The following is a 20,604-nucleotide window of genomic DNA, read 5'->3' on the forward strand; positions in this document are numbered from 1 at the left end:
ACGGACAGAGATGTCAGCAGAGAGCACTGTGTTCTAAAAAGAAAAACATTTCCTCTGTAGTATTTAGCAGCTAATAAGTACTGGAAGGATTAAGATTTTTTAATAGAAGTATCGTATTTATCGGGGTATACCATGCATGTCACTGTCCCGCCACTGCCCGATTCCCTCACTGTCCTCTGGTTGCATGTCCCGCCGATGCCCGATTCCATCCTGGTGACCGCACTCTTTATGGTCCTGCAGCGTCCTTATCTATCTCTGTGCGCCGAACACTGACTGACGAGTGGTGTCGCGTTGAGGACGTCACTTTTGCGTGGCATCGGGCATGAGGACTATAAAGAGCGCGGTCACCAGGATGTAATCTGGCATTGCCGGGACATACAACCCGAGGACGATGAGGAAATCGGCCATCGGCGGGACATGCAACCCGAGGACGGTGAGGGAATCGGGCAGCGACAGGGACAGTGACATGTAACTATAAAACAGGGGATAGGGGACAGAATCGGGTGGCGGTGGCAGGACTCTGGCCCCACAGTTCAATTATTTCAAGTGCCCGCTTTAAATCATTGAACTAAAGTGGCTTCTGAGGGGCCAGAAAAAGTCTATGGGCGTATAACACGCAGATAGACTTTAAGCTAAAAATTTTAGTCCAAAATATGCGTGTTATACGCCGATAAATACGGTCATTTACAAATCTGTTTAACTTTCTGGCACCAATTGATTAAAAAAAAAAGTTTTACACCAGAGTACCCCTTTAAGGGTAGGGTACCCAATGGCTAGTCAGTGCCTTTGCAAATTTCAGTGCAGACATCACAACCCTTTATGACATTATTGCTGTCTCCCTTTCTAAAAATAAGTATGTGTTTTTAAAGTGAGCTGAACAACCATGTGCTTGTAGATGACAATAATATATATACAGTCATGGCCATAAATGTTGGCACCCCTGAAATTTTTCAAGAAAATTTAGTTTTTCTCACAGAAAAGGATTGCAGTAACACATGCTTGCTATATACGTTTATTTCCTTGGTGGGTATTGGAACTAAACCAAAAAAGGGAGTAAAAAAAAGCTAATTGGACATAATGTCACACCAAACTCCAAAAATGGGCTGGACAAAATTATTGGCACCCTTTCAAAATTGAGAAAAATAAGATTGTTTCAAGCATGTGATGCTGCTTTAAACTCACCAGGGGTAACAGGTGTGGGCAATATAAAAATCACACCTGGAAGCAGATAAAAAGGAGAGAAGTTCACTTAGTCTTTGCATTGTGTGTGCCACACTAAGCATGGACAACAGAAAGAGGAGAAGAGAACTGCCTGAGGACTCGAGAACCAAAATTGTGGAAAAATATCAACAATCTCAAGGTTACAAGTCTATTCCCAGAGATCTAGATTTGTCTTTGTCCACAGTGTGCAACATTATCAAGAAGTTTGCAACCCATGGCACTGTAGCTAATCTCCCTGGGCGTGGACAGAAGAGAAAAATTTATGAAAGGTGTCAACACAGGATAGTCTGGATGGTGGATAAGCAGCCCCAAACAAGTTCCAAAGATATTCAAACTGTCCTGCAGGCTCAGGGAGCATCAATATCAGCGCAAACTATCTGTCAATATTTTAATGAAATTAAACGCTATGGCAGGAGACCCAGGAGGACCCCACTGCTGACACGGAGACATAAAAAAGAAAGACTACATTTTGCCAAAATGAACTTGAGTAAGCCAAAATCCATCTGGAAAAACATCTTGTGGACAGATGAGACCAAGATAGAGCTTTTTGGTAAAGCACATCATTCTACTGTTTACCAAAAACAGAATGAGGCCTACAAAGAAAAGAACACAGTACCTTCAGTGAAATATGGTGGAAGTTCAATGATGTTTTGGGGTTGTTTTGCTGCCTCGGGTACTGGGTGCCCTTAGTGTGGGCAAGGCAGCTTGAAATCTGAGGATTACCAACGGATTTTGGGTCGCACTGTACAGCCCAGTGTCAGAAAGCTGGGTTTGCCTCAGAGATCATGGGTCTTCCAGCAGGACAATGACCCCAAAAATACATCAAAAAGCAACCAGAAATGGATGGCAACAAAGCGCTGGAGAGTACTGAAGTGGCTGGCAATGAGTCCAGATCTAAGTTCCATTGAAAACCTGTGGAGAGATCTTAAAATTACTGTTGGGAAAAGGTGCCCTTCCAATAAGAGAGACTTCAGCAGTTTGCAAAGGAAGAGTGGTCAAACATTCTGGCTGAGAGGTGTAAGAAGCTTATTGATGGTTATAGGAAGTGACTGACTTCAGTTATTTTTTCCAATGTGCATCCAAATATTAAGGTAAGGGTTGGAGTTTGGAGTGATATTACGTCCAATTTGCTTTTTTGGTTTAGTTCCAATACACACTAAGGAAATAAACATGTGTATAGCAAAACAAGTGTTACTGCAATCCTTTTCTGTGAGAAATACTTCATTTTCTTGAAAAATTTCAGGGGTGCCAACATTCACTACCATGGCTATAGATTCTTACATAAAGTTTATTTTTTTTATGTGGAAGCCTATAGGGAGCATAGATGACAATGTATCATATACAGTGGCAATGGTTGGAGGTAGTCATCAAAAAAACCTTTTCACATTCATCTCTGAAAGACACTGCATTTATGTAGCTTTATTCGCTGATCTGATAGGATCCTGTTAAAGTGTAACTTTCATTATATTCCTTTTAAAATGCTGTAAGACAGTTACAGTGAATACAAAATAAAGACACCAACTAACCTCTACTCACAATTTAAGGGTCAAAGCGCAAGGCTCTATACTCGCTGCTTTTACAAAACATCCAGGTGCAACATTATTTCTCATTCTTTTCATTTCAGGGGGTGGGACCAGAGTTGAGCTGTTTGCTTACTAGCAATATGTTATGGCATAGCAGGGAGGAGGGTTTACCTGATTTCTCTGGAAAATCACAGCACACCTCATCCTTCTCCCTGCTATGCCATAACATATTGCTATTAAAAGTGCACTGAACAGGGAAGGACTGTGCTGGGGGAAGATTTACCCAGTATACTACAATGGATGGCATGTGGAGGGAGAAGGGGTCTATGATGAACAGACTTTGCACGGTGCTGTGTGAATAGAAATAAAAAAATATATAAAGCCACACTGCAAGGAAGGAGTTACACCTTGCAATGAGCTGCTGCTTCTAGTGATGATGATAAAGCCTGCCAGGGATGGGGCAGGGGAGATTGACACACAGCAGCAGGTACAGTGGAATTTACCTAAGGGAAAACTGCCCTGAGGTTTATGGGTGGTAAAAAAAAAATGAGAGAAAGCCTTGATTTACCTTTTAGGAACAGTGTACACAGCCCAAGTTCTCTCTCTCTCTATCTTCTGCATGTAACACATGTTAAACCCCACAACCACTTACTATGTTCCATTTTGCTGTGTGTTACACTACAGATAAATTTCCTGTAACAACAGGCAGGGGATAGCAGACTGCAGGGAAAGTAAACTAGATTTGCCTTTGGGGGAAGGAGCTGTTTTTGGTAAATTAACCCCTTCCCGCTATGGGACGTATGCATACGTCCCAGCATCCGACACATTCGCGCACTGGGATGTATGCATACGTCCTAGCGATCTCCTGCACTGCCGTGGGCAGCGTAGGAGATGGGTGGCGGGACCCGGCTGTCAATCACAGCCAGAGTCCCGCCGCAGCTGCCGGAGCCGCAATCGCGCTGGTCCTGGCAGCATTAACCCCATAGATGCTGTGATCAATCCTAATCACGGCATCTATGGTGTTGACAAAGGGAACGCGCTCCCCCTGTTCACCAACGGCGGCGCCGCAATACGATCGTGGGTCACCGTTGGTTGCTATGGCAGCAGGAGGTCAGATGAGATCCAGGCACAGGCTGGATTGCACAGGCTGTAGTGTGTGCAGCTGATCAGGTTATACTGTTCTGCAGTACAATTGTATTGCAGCATAGTATAACCTGTAAAAAGTGTAAACAATAAAATAAAAAGTTCTTCAATAAAAGTATGAAGTGTAAACAATTTTTTTTTTAAATTGCCTTTTCCCAATAAAAGCCCTGTATTATAACCAAAAAAGATCAAAAACACAAATCATATACATAATAGGTATTTGCCACGTTCATAATGTAAATTATACCGTACGGTGAACGCCGTAAAAAGACAACAACAAAAAAGCGCAAAAGTTGCCAATTTTGCAAAAAAAAAAGTACAGCTCATCCCGCAAAAAATAAGCCCTCACTCAATGGCGTCGGACATAAAATAAAAAAGTTACGGCTGTTGGAAAATGAATGGCAGAAAAATAATTTTGCTCAGAAAAGGAAAGAGAACATAGAAAGCTATATAAAATGGGTATCGCCATAATCGTACTGACCCACAGAATAAATATAACATCACTTTTACCGCACAGTGTACACCATAACAAAAAATAATAATAAAATGCCAGAAATATTTCAGTTTTTCACAATATTTTGGAGTTTTTCACTAAAATTGCTCCATGTGTCAACAAAAATGCACCACTTATATAAAGTACAATATGTCACGAGAAAAAGATATCAGAATCGCTCCCCTCAGAAAAAGCATTCTAAACTTATTACCATTTAAAGGGACACATGTAAAAAAAAAAAAGAGCCTGGTCATTAAGGTAAAAAAGTGATTCACAGATATGTTAGGCTATTAAATAGAGTGATGTTGTTTGAAATAACAGTGACGGTTTAAAGGGGTTCTCCGCCCCTAGACATCTTATTCCCTATCCAAAGGAGAGGAGATAAGATGTCTGATCACGGGGGACCCGCCGCTGGGGACCCCTGCGATCTCTCCTGCTGCACACCTGTACATCAGCAGCCTGGAGGTATGTTTGCTCCTTGGCTGATGACGGACAATACAGGAGATAGAGCATAAGATGTCTAGGGGCAGAGTACCCCTTTAATGCAATTTGGTAGACGCACTTACCTGTTTTAAGCCATAAACATTTGCTAGAGCTTCTACAAACTGTGACATGATAGCAACTTCATGGGACTTTTTATCATTCATGAACTGGTCAGTTTTTATTTCTGTATCTAGTGTATAAAAGAAAGAAAAAATACATATTTTTATATTAGGGGGTGTTATTATTCATCTATTCCAGACTCCTGAATGGTATATCAGGTGATATTTAACCGGAATTACAAATCACTGGATGACAAATGATAATCTGCTATTCTGATCCTGGAAAAGCTGTGTAACAGCCCATGTGGAATTCATAAATAAAACCTGATTTATTGCGATAAGGCTGTTTTTATACTGGTTAATCTTGTTGCATTTTAAATTTAAACATGAGTTTTTTTTTTCATTAGTGAAATCTCATGTCTCTTATTGAGAGACTCTAAAAACATGTTATGAATGCAACATAAAAGCAGTGTAAATGCAGCCTAAAGCTCTTCGATAAACAAATGGCTGAGTTTCATCACAGTTAAATTTAGTTCTCATTGCCATTTATCTGCATGATAATCTGTTTTATCAATGCACACTGTGAATTACTTAAGACTGACCAAGATTATCAATTAAATCTGCTGTCTGGAAAGAATTAAAAAGGCAGAACAAATAAGAGACAAGAAATGATAGCAGTGATGCACATGGCCCCCTACCCTCCAGGGGGAAGTTACAAACTTACTTTTCATTATCTCATTCGGTTGCTTAAAGTTCAGCAGTTCATATGACCTAATCGGTGTAACTAATAAAGCAGGTAGACCTGGGAAGGAATAAGATCCTCTGGAGGAAATGAAAGGGCGAGACAGCAGACAAGATTCCATACAGTCACTGCAGTTATAAATGTATACTCTGGCCAATTCCACCAGATCAGAATATCTGGCTCCACTTACGTTTTAGCTCACACAGGCATATTGTGATGCTGTAAATATTTTAACATTCTCAGATGTAAACAGGAACACAACACAGAATGCAATTTTATAGGTGTTTAATGTTTTGCTATTGGTTTTAGCCATTAAGTTACCAAAGTTAGTCCACCACATTACAGAAAGCATTATACTCTAAAGTATCTGAGGCATGGAATGTGCCACGTTTATTTACAGTACAATCCCCATGTACAGGTAGTCTAGTTTTCTCCAAAATGTAAGTTAATAAAGTTAGGCACTCAGAGCATGCAGTAATGTGGAGGGACTTAAAGGGGTAGTTTGACCAATTAAACTTCTTTTTCTTAAACTAAATACATCCATATAGCAAAATTATAAAGCATTTACATTTACTTTCATTATACTGTCAGAATGCATACCAGTGTTTTACGTTCCGTGCCGCTACCTGGAAGTCTTGTAGTTCTTTCCGTCCCTGATGACTGTCTGGCACCGTTTTAGCTGCTTCGGCAGCCATTTGGGGCCTGGAACGTCACTTCTCCATGTGATTTCTGTACATTTACCCACCTTCGGGCTCATGAACTTGTTAAGCCGCAATTGGCGAAACACGTCTCACTTCCATCTAGCAGTCTCCGCCAATGCATGATAGTTCCAGGCGTATGCGTCCCTGAGCAGATTCTTTATCAATAACCACCAAGTAGCCATGCAAAAGCAAAATAATACAATAGAACAAATCTCATTCAAGCATGAGAAGCTATGGAGAAACAATAAGAGTAGTCCCAATCGAATGTACATCTAGGGAGGAGACCACAAAGGGGGGGGGGGGGAGGAGGAGAGGGAAAGGAAACACAAAAGGGCAGACCAACAACATGAAGAAGGGAGACAATGGGGAAGAAACATCAGAAAAGGGGAAGAAAGAGGTAGAAAAGAGAAGACAAGAGCACAAAGGCTGATCACAAAGGCTGCCTATGGTTCCTATATGGGCAAAAATATTGGGATGGTGTTGTTCAGAGAGGCCGTAAGAGATTTGAGGGAGCAAATCTCACGCACCCTAGACGTTTCCAATGTTTGGCAATGAGGGTTTTGGCCGCAAGGACAATATGCAAAAAGAGCTTAAATGTTTTTTTGGGATATAACCCTAGTGGAAAGGTGCAAAAGGAAGACCATAGAGTCAAGGGGAACCAAAACCCATAAAACTGCATGGACTAGCTTCTGCACCTGAGCCAAATAAGTAACTATGTATCAATGGACAGGACCAGAACATGTGGAAAACAGTGCCCAGGCCCACACCTCATCACCAGCACTGGGGAGGGATGTCAGGATTCAACCTGTTAAGTAGGGCCGATGTGTGATACCACCCCATGAACATCTTAAATTGCGTTTTTTGTAGGCCGTGCAGATAGAGGCCTTAGAGGCCCGCTCCCAAATTATCTGCCATTGAGGGATAGAGATAGTAGTGTTAAGGTCCTCTTCCCAAAGACTTATATAGAGATGGGAAGGAGGAGGACCAGCCGGAGGGGACCACAAGGAGGAGTAAATACTGGAGAGTAGTTCCTTCATCTGAGGACCGCCCCTACACAACTGCTCAAAACCTGTGTTTAAAGAAACAGTCAGCAAGCCCTGTCTAGGGGACAAGTAGTGGCGAAGTTGCATATAATGGGCTTCCTCAGAGGGAGGGGGACTCCAGCGAGCAACCAGCTGGTCAAAGAGCAAGAGTGAGCAAGTAAGGGGATCAACCACATCGGCCCAGCAAAAAAATTAACCTTCTAGCCAGAGACAAGGCTATAGGTATAGGTAGGAGTTTATACAAAGGCGGCAGACACAGGAGAGGATTGGGGAGGGTAAGCAAGACATCATCAGCAAAAAGACAGATCTTGAATTCTCTACCATGGAGGACTACATCAGAAAGCACAAAGCAAAGATCAGGGGGATAGCGGGCAACCCTGCCTAGTACTGTTATAGAAGGGAAAGGTCAGGGAAGAAGCATGATGGAGTTTAAGAGAGGCAGTGGGAGTAGAGACCCCGCATTGCAGTAAGAAAATTACCTGAGATACCAAACTTTTGAAGGGTGGCAAACAAAAATGGCCAGCCAAGCCTATCAAAGGCCTTTTTGGCATCCAAGCTCAGAATCAAAGCCTGTTCCAACCTCCGATTGACTACATCTATGAGATCCACCACCCTTCTCGAGTTGTCGCCACCCTGCCGACAAGCCAACCTGGTTCTTGTTTATAATGGTAGGCAAAAAGCAGCAAAGACGGTGCGCCAAAACCTTGGAGAACTGCTTTAAGTCGAAATTGAGAAGGTCTAAGGATCGGTAGCTGGAGCAATCGTGAGGATCCTGGTCAGGCTTAGGAATCAGGGTAATCAAGGAATGAAGGAAGGACTGCAGGATACCCAGCTGAGGAAGGAGAATGAAGGAATAAGTTTTATAGTACAATTAAGTGAAGCCATGAGGGGCCGGAGAGCGCCCCGCAGGAAGGGTCTTGTGAACTTCAGAAAGTTCTCCAAGAATAATAGGGGCATTCAAAGTCTCTCGCTCAGCCGCCAAAAGAGCCGGTAGGCTACAAAGAGAGAGAAAAGAGTCAAGCGCTGCAGCGCGCTCTCCCGGGTCTGAGGGGAGTTGAGAGGGAAGTGAGTAAAGTTTAGAAAAGTAGTCAAAAAAGAGGCGAGAAAAAGATTTGGGATGATGTTGGAGGGAACCAGAGGGGTCTCTCAGAGTGGAGGGGGCCTGAGCGGCAGCACAATCCCGTAAACGCCGAGCTAACAGAGTGTGAGCCTTGTTACCATTCTCATAGAAATGCTGCTTAGCATAGAACAGTTGGTGTTCAACCTTGTAGAGGGCAAGATCGGCCAGAGCGACCAGGCGCCTCAGCACCGAGAGGGAGGGGGGGGAAGATAAGAGAAGAGCTTCTAAACAAGTTATCTGAGCCCTAAGTTACCGGGAGTGAGCCACAGCATCAAGTTTCAATCTAGAACCCAAAGCGATACAGTGGCCTCTAACCACCGCTTTATGGGCCTCCCATAACATCGCCGGAGAAGACACAGAGCCTTCATTGTCGGCGAAATACTCAATTATGCTGGCCTGGATCAAGTCCCAGGAAGGGGGGATTTAAGCATAGAATCATTGAGGCGACAATGGCAGTGGTGTAAGGAAGAGGAAAAAGGGGAGTAAGAAAGGAGGACAGGGCTATGATCAGACCAGGAGAGCATAGGTTCCAGAGAAGCAGAGGAGAGCATATGGACCATAGGAAGGTTACCAAAAAAATAATCTATATGGGTATGGAGTTTGTGAAGGTGAGAGTAAAAGGTAAAGGAACGATTAGAGGGGTGGCTAATGCACCAGAGCTCATAAAGCGCTGCCAAAAGTATCAATCACCGGAAAAGCGCGGACAAGCGCAACTGGGAAGAGGATGGCAAAGTATCCACCTTAGAGTGGCGATCTACAGAGGATTAGAAAACTTTAAAATCGCCTCACAGAGCCACGCAGAGGAGGGGTACTTGTGTAAGTTAGTCAAGACTCGATGCAAAAAGGGGACCTGAGAGGTATTGGGAGCATACACATTGCAAAGCAGTAACTGCTTACTCCCTAAGCAGCCTTCAACAATAACAAACCAACCCAGCAAATCTGCATAGGAGGAAGAGACTTGTAGAGGGAGATCACTCGGGGCTTGTGTGCACTGAGGAGAAGCAGGCTGGGGTGAGCTGGGCCCAGATGACAGCAGGGCAGGCAATTCACTCACTGGTGACGAGCAGCAGGCTGCAGAGAAGTTCCGGTCCTGAGTGCCCAGCAGCAGCACCGCCAGGCCTACAGCAGCAGCGCCAGAGGGCTCGGAAGATGCCGGGCGAGGAGATCCAAAGCCGGAGCCCTAGACCTCGACGGGTCCATCAGGCAGGACAAGACCAGAGGGAGCGAGCACCACCACAGCCCCCCACTGAATGGGACTGGAGGTGCGTAGCGCACAGGGTCTGGTGATTCAGGCGGGGAGCCCGGGACTGAAGAGGAAGGCGGGTGGAGGTAATGTGCGATGCTCCCGGAGGAAGTCTGGGGGTCCAAGCTGGCGGGCAGGTTCTTCCTTCTGCATCGGGTACCCCTCTTCATTAAGCAGAGGGCTATTAGGGCTTATGGAGCAGATTTACGGCCACGAGATGCCGGAGCCCTAGGACTAAGCGGCCATCTTCGTCGTCGGCAAGCCACCCCCCACCCCCATTTCGTATATTCTAACCCCTGAAACATTTTTCAATGCGTAATGGCTAATTTTTTGCATTGTGATGTGTAGTTTTTTTCATCTTTACCACTGTAGGATGGATGGGACTTTTCTGATAGTTTTTATTAATTTTCTGGGATGTGATCAAAAAGATGTAATTCTGGCATTTGGTATCTTTTTCATTTTACACCATTTACCAGACAGGATCAACAACATTATATTTTTAATAAAACATATGATACCACAGGTGAAACTCAAAAAAAATTTTTGAATATCGTGCAAAGGTAATTTCCTTCAGTAATGCAACTTAAAAAAGTAAAACTAATATATGAGAGGGACTCATTATATGCAAAGCAAGATAGTTCAAGCCATGATTTGTCATAATTGTGATGATGATGGCTTACTAAGCAACAAAACCCCAGGGGGTAACAGGGTAATATATCATGTACAACAACTTTAGGGGAAACCTCCAAAGGGGTACCCTAAACTAGAAACCCCCCAATAGAATTGGATAAAGTGTAACTTTTATTAGATACAATTAAAATGAACTGATGTGGTAATGATTATGTGACAAAAGTGTTTGTATGTACCACACGAATTTAAAAATACAGGGTCTACCTAGCACATATGATGACTGTGAGTGGAAGCCTCTAGGTAGTGTGTGCCACAAATACTGGTATGGCCACTACTGAGGTACTGAGAGAAATATATGTACTTGTGCTAGTAGATGCGCCTGCTATTAAAATACTAATCACAAGCCAGAGTTCTGACGGCGTTTCGCTGCATCAGCAGCGTCATCAGAGGACTGGCGGCAAGTGGAGCCCGGAAGTATTGCCTGTCCCTTTATAACCTGCCCCTACGTCATAACTAACTGTCCTTTCCCCTACGTCCAGTATTACCAATAGCAGTGCCGATCTCAGTCACGTGTGTAGGTGTCATCACTGACACCTATTACTTTATTGATGCGAACGTCGTGTGCGGCCAATAATAGGAGCGACGGCCTGTCATGTGATGTAAACACTGAACACATCATCATGACGCGACGCGAATGGTCACTGTGTTACCGGAACGACCGGTGTCCACTGCAAATGTGTGTCCGTGCGCGCATGGCAGCGGACTTGCGTATCGGGAAGAAAGAGATACTGTTAATGCACGTGCGTGAAATGACGCGCATGACAGAAAACTTAGACAGACATTTATCAAGCGAGTTAGTTAATTTTTTTTAAATAAAAATGTCGCACAAATGTCGCACCTGCAACTACGCGATTTTTCGTGTGACATTTTGACTGGAAAGGGAGAAAAGCAAGTTTTCCAAAACTTAACTACGTAGTAAAAATGTTAAAATGGACTACGGGTAGTCTGGTATTTATTAACTGCGACAGTCGCCACCGCGTAAAAAAAAGTCACAAGCCCTCAAAAACTGCATAAATGTAAGCCAGCCCAGAGCTGGCGTACAAAACGGCTTTTGAGAGCAAATTTTATATTTCCTGCTGGCAGCCGACATCACGGCTCCACCGGTAAATATATTACAACTGTACATCACTCTGCAGCCGTCCGGGCTCTGTCTGATTCTAACCCTGCTACCCTAACATAATGACATCCCCCCTTGTCTCCTGCGCCGCACATCTCCCAACTGTCTGCTACCTGTTGCAAGACTACAACTCCCAGCATGCCCATACAGTGAGGGCATGCTGGGAGTTGTAGTATTGTAGCGGGCGGACAATGTGCGGTGCGGGCGGGTGAAAGACAAGGGGGGGGGGGGTATGTACAGTAGTGTCCCCATCCCCATCATTATCTTAGGGTAGCAGGGATAGAATCAGAGGAGCCCGGGCGGCTGCAGAGTTTTGCCAGCCCGGGCTCCTTTTAACATACCTCGGAGCCGAGCTCCGCTAGATGTTAAAAGGAGCCCGGGCTAGCCACACTTCAGTCGCCCGGGCTCCTCATATATCCTGCGGCGCCGTGGTAAGTAGCCCGGGCTAGCTACACTTCAGCCGCCTGGCTCCGTCAACTATTATCTCTGCAGCGCCTGGTAAGGAGCCCGGGCTGACATAACTCTGCAGCCGCCCGGGACTCCCACTGCCGGGCAGGGAGATGTGTAGGTACCTGCCCCTGCCATCCCTCAGCACTGCGGTACACGCCGAGAGATGGCAGGGATGGCTTTTGCACATCTCCGTGCCCGGCTGCGGGAGTCCTGGGCGGCTGCAGTATTATGTCAGACCGGGCTCCTTACCACAGCGCCACGGAGTTTGGTGTAATTTCATATTTACCGCTGGGTCCCGTGTCACGCGACCCGGCTGGAAATATGAAATTACAGTGACTCTCTGATCACTGCAGCTAGGGAGCGGAGAACATTACCACCCGCTTCCCTGGCTGGCACGACTACAACTCCCAGCATGTCCTTACAATAAGGGCATGCTGGGAGAGTTGTAGGCCCTTACAGCTCCCAGCAGGCCCTTAGAGTAAGGATATGCTGGGAGTTGTAGTCATGTGGTGCGGGAGATTGTCACCCCCCCCCCCCCCCACAACTCCCAGCATGTCCTTACTGTAAGGGCATTCTGGGAGTTGTAGTTGTCACCCGCCCCCTACAACTCCCAGCATGCCCTTACAGTAGGGATATGCTGGAAGTTGTAGTCATGTGGTGCAGGAGATTGTCACCCCCTCCCCCAACACTTCCAGCATGTCCTTACTGTAAGGGCATGCTGGGAGTTGTAGTTGTGCGGCAGGGGGCAGGTGACAGGCTTGTCACCCCCCCCTTACAACTCCCAACATGCCCTTACAGTAAGAAGATGCTGGGAGTTGTAGGGGGGGGTGACAATCTCCCGCACCACATGACTACAACTCCCAGGAGTTGTAGTTGTGAAGCAGGGGACAGGCTTGTCACCCGCCCCCCTAGAACTCCCAGAATGCCCTTACAGTGTGGATATGCTGGGAGTTGTAGTCATGTGGTGCGGGAGATTGTCACCCCCCCCCACACTACAACTCCCAGCATATCCTTACTGTAAGGGCATGCTGGGAGTTGTAGTCATGCGCGGGCGGGTGACAATAAATGTATTAACCTATTTTTCTTTTTTTTTTTTCTCATTTCAGATCCGTGTATCCTGTGGACTACTTCGGATTTGGTGGACTGCTTCGATGACCGGCGTTTTTTTAAATCAGTTTAATGTTAATAAAATGGTTAACGAGGGCTTGTGGGGGAGTGTTTTTTGGAATACATTTTTTTGAAACGTGTTGTTTTTTTCTTATTTACTTTACAGGCTTAGTAGTGGAAGCTGTCTTATAGACGGAGTCCTTTAGTAAGCTGAGGCTTAGCGTTAGCCACAAAAACAGCTAGCGCTAACCCCCAATTATTACCCCGGTACCCACCACCACAGGGGTGCCGGGAAGAGCCGGTACCAACAGGCCCGGAGCGTCAAATATGGCGCTCCTGGGCCTAGGCGGTAACAGTCTGGCGTTATTTAGGCTGGGGAGGGCCAGTAACAATGGTCCTTGCCCACCCTGGTAACGTCAGGCTGTTGCTGCTTGGTTGGTATTTGGCTTAAAATAAAAATAGGGGGTACACTCTACGCTTTTTTTTAAAAAAATAATTAATTATTTATGCAAAAAAAAAGATGATTCCCCCTATTTTTATTTTTAGCCAAAAACCAACCAAGCAGCAACAGCCTGATGTTACCAGGGTTTGCGAGGACCATTGTTTCTGGCCCTCCCCAGCCTAAATAACGCCAGCCTGTTACCGCCTAGGCCCAGGAGCGCCATATTTGACGCTCCGGGCCTGTTGGTACTGGCTTCTCCCAGCACCCTCGTGGCGGTGGGTACCGGGGTAATAATTTGCGGTTAGCGCTAGCTGTCTAGGGGGCTAATGCTAAGCCTGAGCTTAGTAATGGACTCTGTCTATAATACAGCTTCCACTACTAAGCCTGTCAAGTAAATTTTTTTCAAAAAACACATTTAAAAAAAATGTTATTCCAAAAAAAACACTCCCCCAAAAGTCCTCATTAACCATTTTATTAACATTAAACCCAAAAAAATGCTGATCACTGTACTCCCCTGAATCTAAAGTAATCCACAAAATACACAGATCTAAAATGAGAAGAAAAAAAATGAGTTAGTACATTTAGGGGAAAAAAAGCGGTAAAAAATGTAAAAAAACAAAAACAAAAACATATATATCACACATTTTTTTCAAAGCTGCAAATTTGTGTTCTGAAGAAATGTATTGGTTTTTGTTTATGTGTGCTAAAAAAAAATGGTATTTAAAAGTGATTTATTGTTTTTTGCTTATGTAAGCCAAATTTATCAACCCACCATGATAGTATAATAAATGTGTCACACATAAACAAAATCAAAAGCAAGAAAAAAATGCCTACAGAACTTGCTTACCAAAGCAACGATGATAAATGTCCCCGTTAGTGTTTGAAACCCGATGTGAGCTGTCAATGTACTGGGTCATGTTTAAACACATAGATGTGCGCTTAAACTAAGCAGCAAAGGAGAGTCATGGTATCAAGACTAATTAAGCCATGAACAAGTGAGCATCTAAGATTAAATAGATTACAAATAACCAATATGAGGAGTCAAAAGATGAAAACCCCCAAAGTGGCTGTATATGTATAAAGAGACCACTTGATCTATGGCATATTAGTATAGAAACAAGTGTGAATATTAATGTTCAGAGTCACCAGTCACAATAGAAACAATTATATTATTTCCACATTAGATTATTATATGAGCTCCACTGTAGTTATAGTTGGAATGGTGCATTAATACCGTCCTCGTATGCTACCATTGAAGTATTGCTATGTTGTTTAGTATTAACAAAATAATAAATAGACAGTGAAGTCTATTATGGTATCTAACGCAGTTATAGTATTCCATATTTGAATGTTCCATATTAATATAGGGACTGGACAGGGAAGAGGACAGAAAAGAGAGGGGGGGGGAAGGGGAGGTATAACATAAATAGGGAGGCAATGTCGGGATGTGTGGTACAGAAAGAATGTATAGCATATATTTCAAAAAGGCGGAATAAGAGAAGCCTTAATTGAGACCGTTAGGGCTTCTACTATTAAGGCAGTAAATCCACCGGACTTACTCACGTAATAGCAGTCCATCAATATTGCCCTTACAAGGTCCAATTTTCATCTGACGTAGTCCCCAAAATATAGTGTCAAATCTATTGTGGTGAAAAAATGGGAAACACTAAAGCATGGAAATACTCTATCTACCACACAAAAATCTGACCGAGAATTTAGCCAAGGAGTGATACCCTCTCAGCACTCCAGAAAATAGTAGAAATAGACAATCAGTAATTTGGCTTCTTCTCCAGGCCTAGATATGCTACGAGTGTGTTGGGCTGTATTGGGTGGGTTTATGTATTTATGAGTATGTCAATGTGTATGTATATAAATGTGTGAATGAGTGAGAAGAGAATAAATGAGAGGGACAATATAGTTAATCTGCTTGTGGTTTAGAGGATGGTGGTTGAAAATGTATTGTGGGTTAGTTAGAATGTGACTATGTAAAGGTGTGAAAGTATGTAGGTGAAAAATGTGGTGTGACTCTGTATCAAATAAATCAATGTCTATGTCCAAGATATGAAAAATAATAATTTTATTGAGCTACAGTATAAAATTACATAAAATGGGAGTGCAGGATCCATGAACTCACTAAGGCAATTACACTAATCAGATACAGTAAGTTGCCTAAGTTAGAATTAATAAAACATATGCGGCAAGTGTGATATATGTCCAGATAATAATTAGTACCAGTGGAGTGTGGTAAGAGCACCTGCAGTGCACTTGCAGGCGCTGGAGGCCCCTTATTTGGAGCCCACTGTTCGTGCAAAGAGCAACTCAGTTCAATAGACAAAGTATAGTCAATAGGTTTAGCTGAATCCACCGGCCCTCTGGGTCACAACAGCGCGGCTGGTGTATGATAAGGTGAATATAGGCAGCACGGCAGCTGTCAATGACAAATCACAGCACGGCGGCTGTCATGAGATGGAGTCCGGCTGGTACACAGTATCGCTTACCCTTAGATGGAGGATGTGGCGGTCCTCAGCGTTGGAGTCGGGTACAGCGGTGCAGGGTCAGGTTCCAGCGGTCCTGGAGCCGGGCAGTAGTGGAGTCGGAGGATATGGCAGTCCTCAAAGATGGCGTCGGGCGCCCAAGATGCAGAGTCCGGTTGCAGCGCTGCTGGAGTCACACATAGGCACATAGGCACCAGACCTAGGAGCGAGCTTTCCCACTTAAGACCTACATCTGGACTCCGGACCGTGCTCCCTTGCACCCGGACCCTGCGCCGCTGGGCTCGACATTACCACCGAGGACTGCCATATCCTCTGACTCCAGCAGCGCTGCAACCGGACTCTGCATCGTTGCGCCCGACACCATCTTTGAGGACTGCCATATCCTCCGACTCCACTATTGCCCGGCTCCAGGACCGCTGGAACCTGACCCTGCACTGCTGTACCCGACTCCAACACTGAGGACCGCCACATCCTCCATCTAAGGGTAAGCGGTACTGTGTACCAGCCGGACTCCATCTCATGACAGCCGCCGTGCTGTGATTTGTCATTGACAGCTGCCGTGCTGTGATTTGTCATTGACAGCTGCCATGCTGCCTATATTCACCTTATCATACAGCAGCCGCGCTGTTGTGACCCAGAGGGCCGGTGGATTCAGCTAAACCTATTGACTATACTTGTCTATTGAACTGAGTTGCTCTTTGCACGAACAGTGGGCTCCAAATAGGGGGCCTCCAGCACCTGCAAGTGCACTGCAGGCGCTCTTACCACACTCCACTGGTATTAATGATTATCTGGACATATATCACACTTGCCGCATATGTTTTATTAATTCTAACTTAGGCAACTTACTGTATCTGATTAGTGTAATTGCCTTAGTGAGTTCATGGATCCTGCACTCCCATTTTATGTAATTTTATACTGTAGCTCAATAAAATTATTATTTTTCATATCTTGGACATAGACATTGATTTATTTGATACAGAGTCACACCACATTTTTCACCTACATAGTTTCACACCTCTACATAGTCACATTCTAACTAACCCACAATACATTTTCAACCACCATCCTCTAAACCACAAGCAGATTAACTATATTGTCCCTCTCATTCATTCTCTTCTCACTCATTCACACATTTATATACATACACATTGACATACTCATAAATACATAAACCCACCCAATACAGCCCAACACACTCGTAGCATATCTAGGCCTGGAGAAGAAGCCAAACCACTGATTGTCTAAATCTATTGTGGTGATGATATCTCATATCTCTAGCTAGGGGGGTGTCCTCATTTATCCTCATTGTGCTCAGATGTTTACTGATTCTGCAGCGAAGTTCTTGTATTGTTTTGCCGATATAGAGCTTAGGACAGGGACATTGGGCAATATAGATGACATTCTGACTGCTACAGTTTATGAAATCAACGATCTTGTAAGAGCGTCCATCCACGGGATTAACATCGTTTTTGATCGTTTTCATGTATTTACAGAATGAGCAATGTCCACAAGTAAAGGAACCCTGTGGACGAGTCGGTAACCACGTAGGCACCCTCCTTTCGGGCATTTGGAGATGACTGTTCACCAGTAGGTCCCGGACATTGGATCCTCTACGGTAAGTTATATTCTGTTTCGCGCCCAATCTATCCTTAAGATCTGTATCAGAGATCAGGATGTGCCAGTGCTGTTGTAATATTTGCATCATCTGGCTGGTATAGGCGTCAAAAGTTCCTATGCACCTAATGATGTTCTCAGTTTGCCCGTGAGGGGACGATGATGTATTAGATGACAAAAGATCAGTGCGATTGCTGTTATTAGCTCTGGAAAATGCAGTTCGTAGATGTTTTTTGGGGTAACCTCTCTGGACAAATTTTGACATCAGCTGGTTACTTTTTAGTTTGTATTAGTTTGTATTCGGTTGTAATTGTCAATGTATATGGTCAGATCCAGAAAATTGATGGATTTCCCTCCTATATCCGAGGTAAATTTCATGCCGATCTGATTCGCATTGAGTGTGTCCACAAATTCATGATACAGTGAATTTCGCATCAATAGCATAATAGGTGTCAGTGACGACACCTACACACGTGACTGAGATCGGCACTGCTATTGGTACGTAGGGGAAAGGACAGTTCGTGATGACGTAGGGGCAGGTTTTAAAGGGACAGGCAACACTTCCGGGCTCCACTTGCCGCCAGTCCTCTGATGACGCTGCTGATGCAGTGAAACACCGTCAGGACTCTGGCTTGTGCTTAGTATTTTAATAGCAGGCGCATCTACTAGCACAAGTACATATATTTCTCTCAGTACCTCAGTAGTGGCCATACCAGTATTTGTGGCACACACTACCTAGAGGCTTCCACTCACAGTTTAGACCCTGTATTTTTACATTAGTGTGGTACATACAAACACTTTTGTCACATCATCATTACCACATCAGTTCATTTTAATTGTATCTAATAAAAGTTACATTTTATCCAATTATGGCTTATAGCTCACGAAAACCCCTAAGTCCTCCCCCCCCCCCCCCCCCATTACTATGATTTGGGGAGCCATGTCATCTGCTGGTGTTGGTCACTGTGCTTCATTAAGTCCAGGGTCAACACATCCGTCTACCATGAATTTTGGAGCACTTCACGCTTCCTTTCCTTTTAAGTTGCATTAATTAAATACAATGGACTTTTGCACAATATTTAAATTTTTGGAGTTTCACCTGTAAATATGTTTTTTAGGTTTCTTTTTTACATCTCTATTTGAAAAATGGGCAAAAGGAAGCAATTTAAATTTTTCTTTATATTTTCAAAAACATTCTTCAGAATGAAAACAATTAAAGTTATGCTTCACCCTGCAAAAAAAAAACACCCCACACTGCTCTGTAGGGAGGCATTTTAAAAGTTGTATTGGTCAGAAAATGGTGACAAAAAAAAAAAACGAAAAAGTTTATTTTATTTTTTTTAAAGTAAGACATGAAATTTTTTTTTTTTTTTTTTTATGGAATTGCTGCCAATATACAGTATTTGTCCACATTATTAAGTTAACATGTCAGGTTCACCACATGGTATATGGCAAAAAATAAATAAAAGTAAACTAAAAACCCTGCCAAGTTTGCAAAATAAAGGATACCATTAAAATATAACTGATTCCATACAAAACAAGCCCTGGTACATCTCTGTTGATGGAAAACAAAGTGTAATAGCGAAAAGGAAAAAAAAAAAAAAAAAACAATATTTGTGTTATTAATGGGTTAAATAATTCTGGAACGCTTTTTTGTGCATTATGCCAATTCTGTTATTCCTCCTGGAATTAATAAATGAATTGATGAATGGGCACTACCATTGCCCTTGTCAGTGAAGTGTGTCACTAAGCAGTCTAAAAAACAATATATACTCACTAAGCTTGTTGGCACTTTGTGAGGCAAAAGTTTTAAATATTTGTTCAATGGGGGTGCACAATCCTAAGTTCATCAGGGAACTGTACTGAGCCGCTTCTACAAATAATTCCAAGTTCACCAGTTGGTTAGTTGCTGGAGAAAATATCTTGGACATGTCTGGAACTTCTGTGAAAACAAAAACAAACAAAAAAACACTTACATAGTGCTGGGCGGTATAACCAAAAATGTGTATCACGGTATTTTTCAAACTTATGGCGGTTCCACGGTATTTGACGGTATCTTTTTTTCACTCATCTCACCCTAATCCCCCCCCCCCTCGAATGAATTAGCAACCACAGTGCGCTGGGGAACGAATCATATATGACCTGAGGGCGCTGCTCTGCTTTCCAACCCCCCCCCCCCCCCCCACCGAATGAACTGCTAGGGGATAAGATGTCTGATCGCGGGGGTCCCCCGCAATCCCCCCTGCAGCAGCCCAGCACCTCAGCAGCCCGGAGTTAAGTTTTCTCCGAGACTGATGACGGGCGGTGCAGGGGATGGGGCATCGTGAAGTCACGGTCCCGCCCACTCAATACAAGTCTATGGGAGGGGGCGTCACGCCCCTTCAATAGACTTGCATTGAGGGGGTGGATGTGACGTCACGAGGGGGGGGGGGGGGGGTGACGTCACTATGCCCAGTCTCCTTCCCGCTGGATAAGATATCTAGGGACGGAGTACCCCAGGAGGCTTATTCCAGGAAGAATTCACACTGATTTTGTGATTGAATTTGCCTCAAAATCCATGTGTATTCTGTGTGAAATTATATTGTGTGCCATAGTTCTAAAACTGAGAGATCAGAAAGTCAATATGACAAAAATTTCTCTGGGAAGCAGCTAAATGCTATGAAATTAGTAATGAAGACTATTTGCCTAAGTTTAAATTCAGGAAGCAAATACACAGAACTCAAACCAATGCAAAGGTCCATAGCCTTTAATGGGGTTTTCCAAAAGAAGAATATTGATGACTTATCCTTAGGCTGATCGGCAGGGGTGTTGAGAGCTCTCTTTTGAACGATAGGATATTGGTAGCCTATTTTGTTGGCAAACCCATTAACCATCGGGTAGCCCTGTGTGTCAACTAACAGAAGAATATTCAGCAT

General features: G+C 43.9%; 1 protein-coding gene across 12 annotated transcripts in view; it reads right to left on the reverse strand.

The window, feature by feature from the left end:
- Window positions 1-20,604, reverse strand: part of METTL25 (methyltransferase like 25) — a 260,766-nt gene that overhangs the window by 101,079 nt on the left and 139,083 nt on the right. For 11 of the 12 annotated variants that reach the window (XR_008892719.1, XM_056574422.1, XM_056574426.1 and 8 more), the window contains 3 exons: window positions 19,467-19,631; window positions 5,647-5,724; window positions 4,947-5,053 (listed from right to left, as the gene is read on the reverse strand). Coding sequence is in view for 11 of the 12 variants with exons in the window: in XM_056574422.1 (XP_056430397.1) it covers window positions 4,947-5,053; window positions 5,647-5,724; window positions 19,467-19,631 (350 nt within the window). In the remaining variant the exon portion in view is untranslated. The remainder of the gene's footprint in view (window positions 1-4,946; window positions 5,054-5,646; window positions 5,725-19,466; window positions 19,632-20,604) is intronic. The other variant, XM_056574428.1, reaches the window with a different exon arrangement.

This window comes from Hyla sarda, chromosome 4 (assembly GCF_029499605.1).
Source record: "Hyla sarda isolate aHylSar1 chromosome 4, aHylSar1.hap1, whole genome shotgun sequence".
Classification (NCBI taxonomy): Eukaryota; Metazoa; Chordata; class Amphibia; order Anura; family Hylidae; genus Hyla; species Hyla sarda.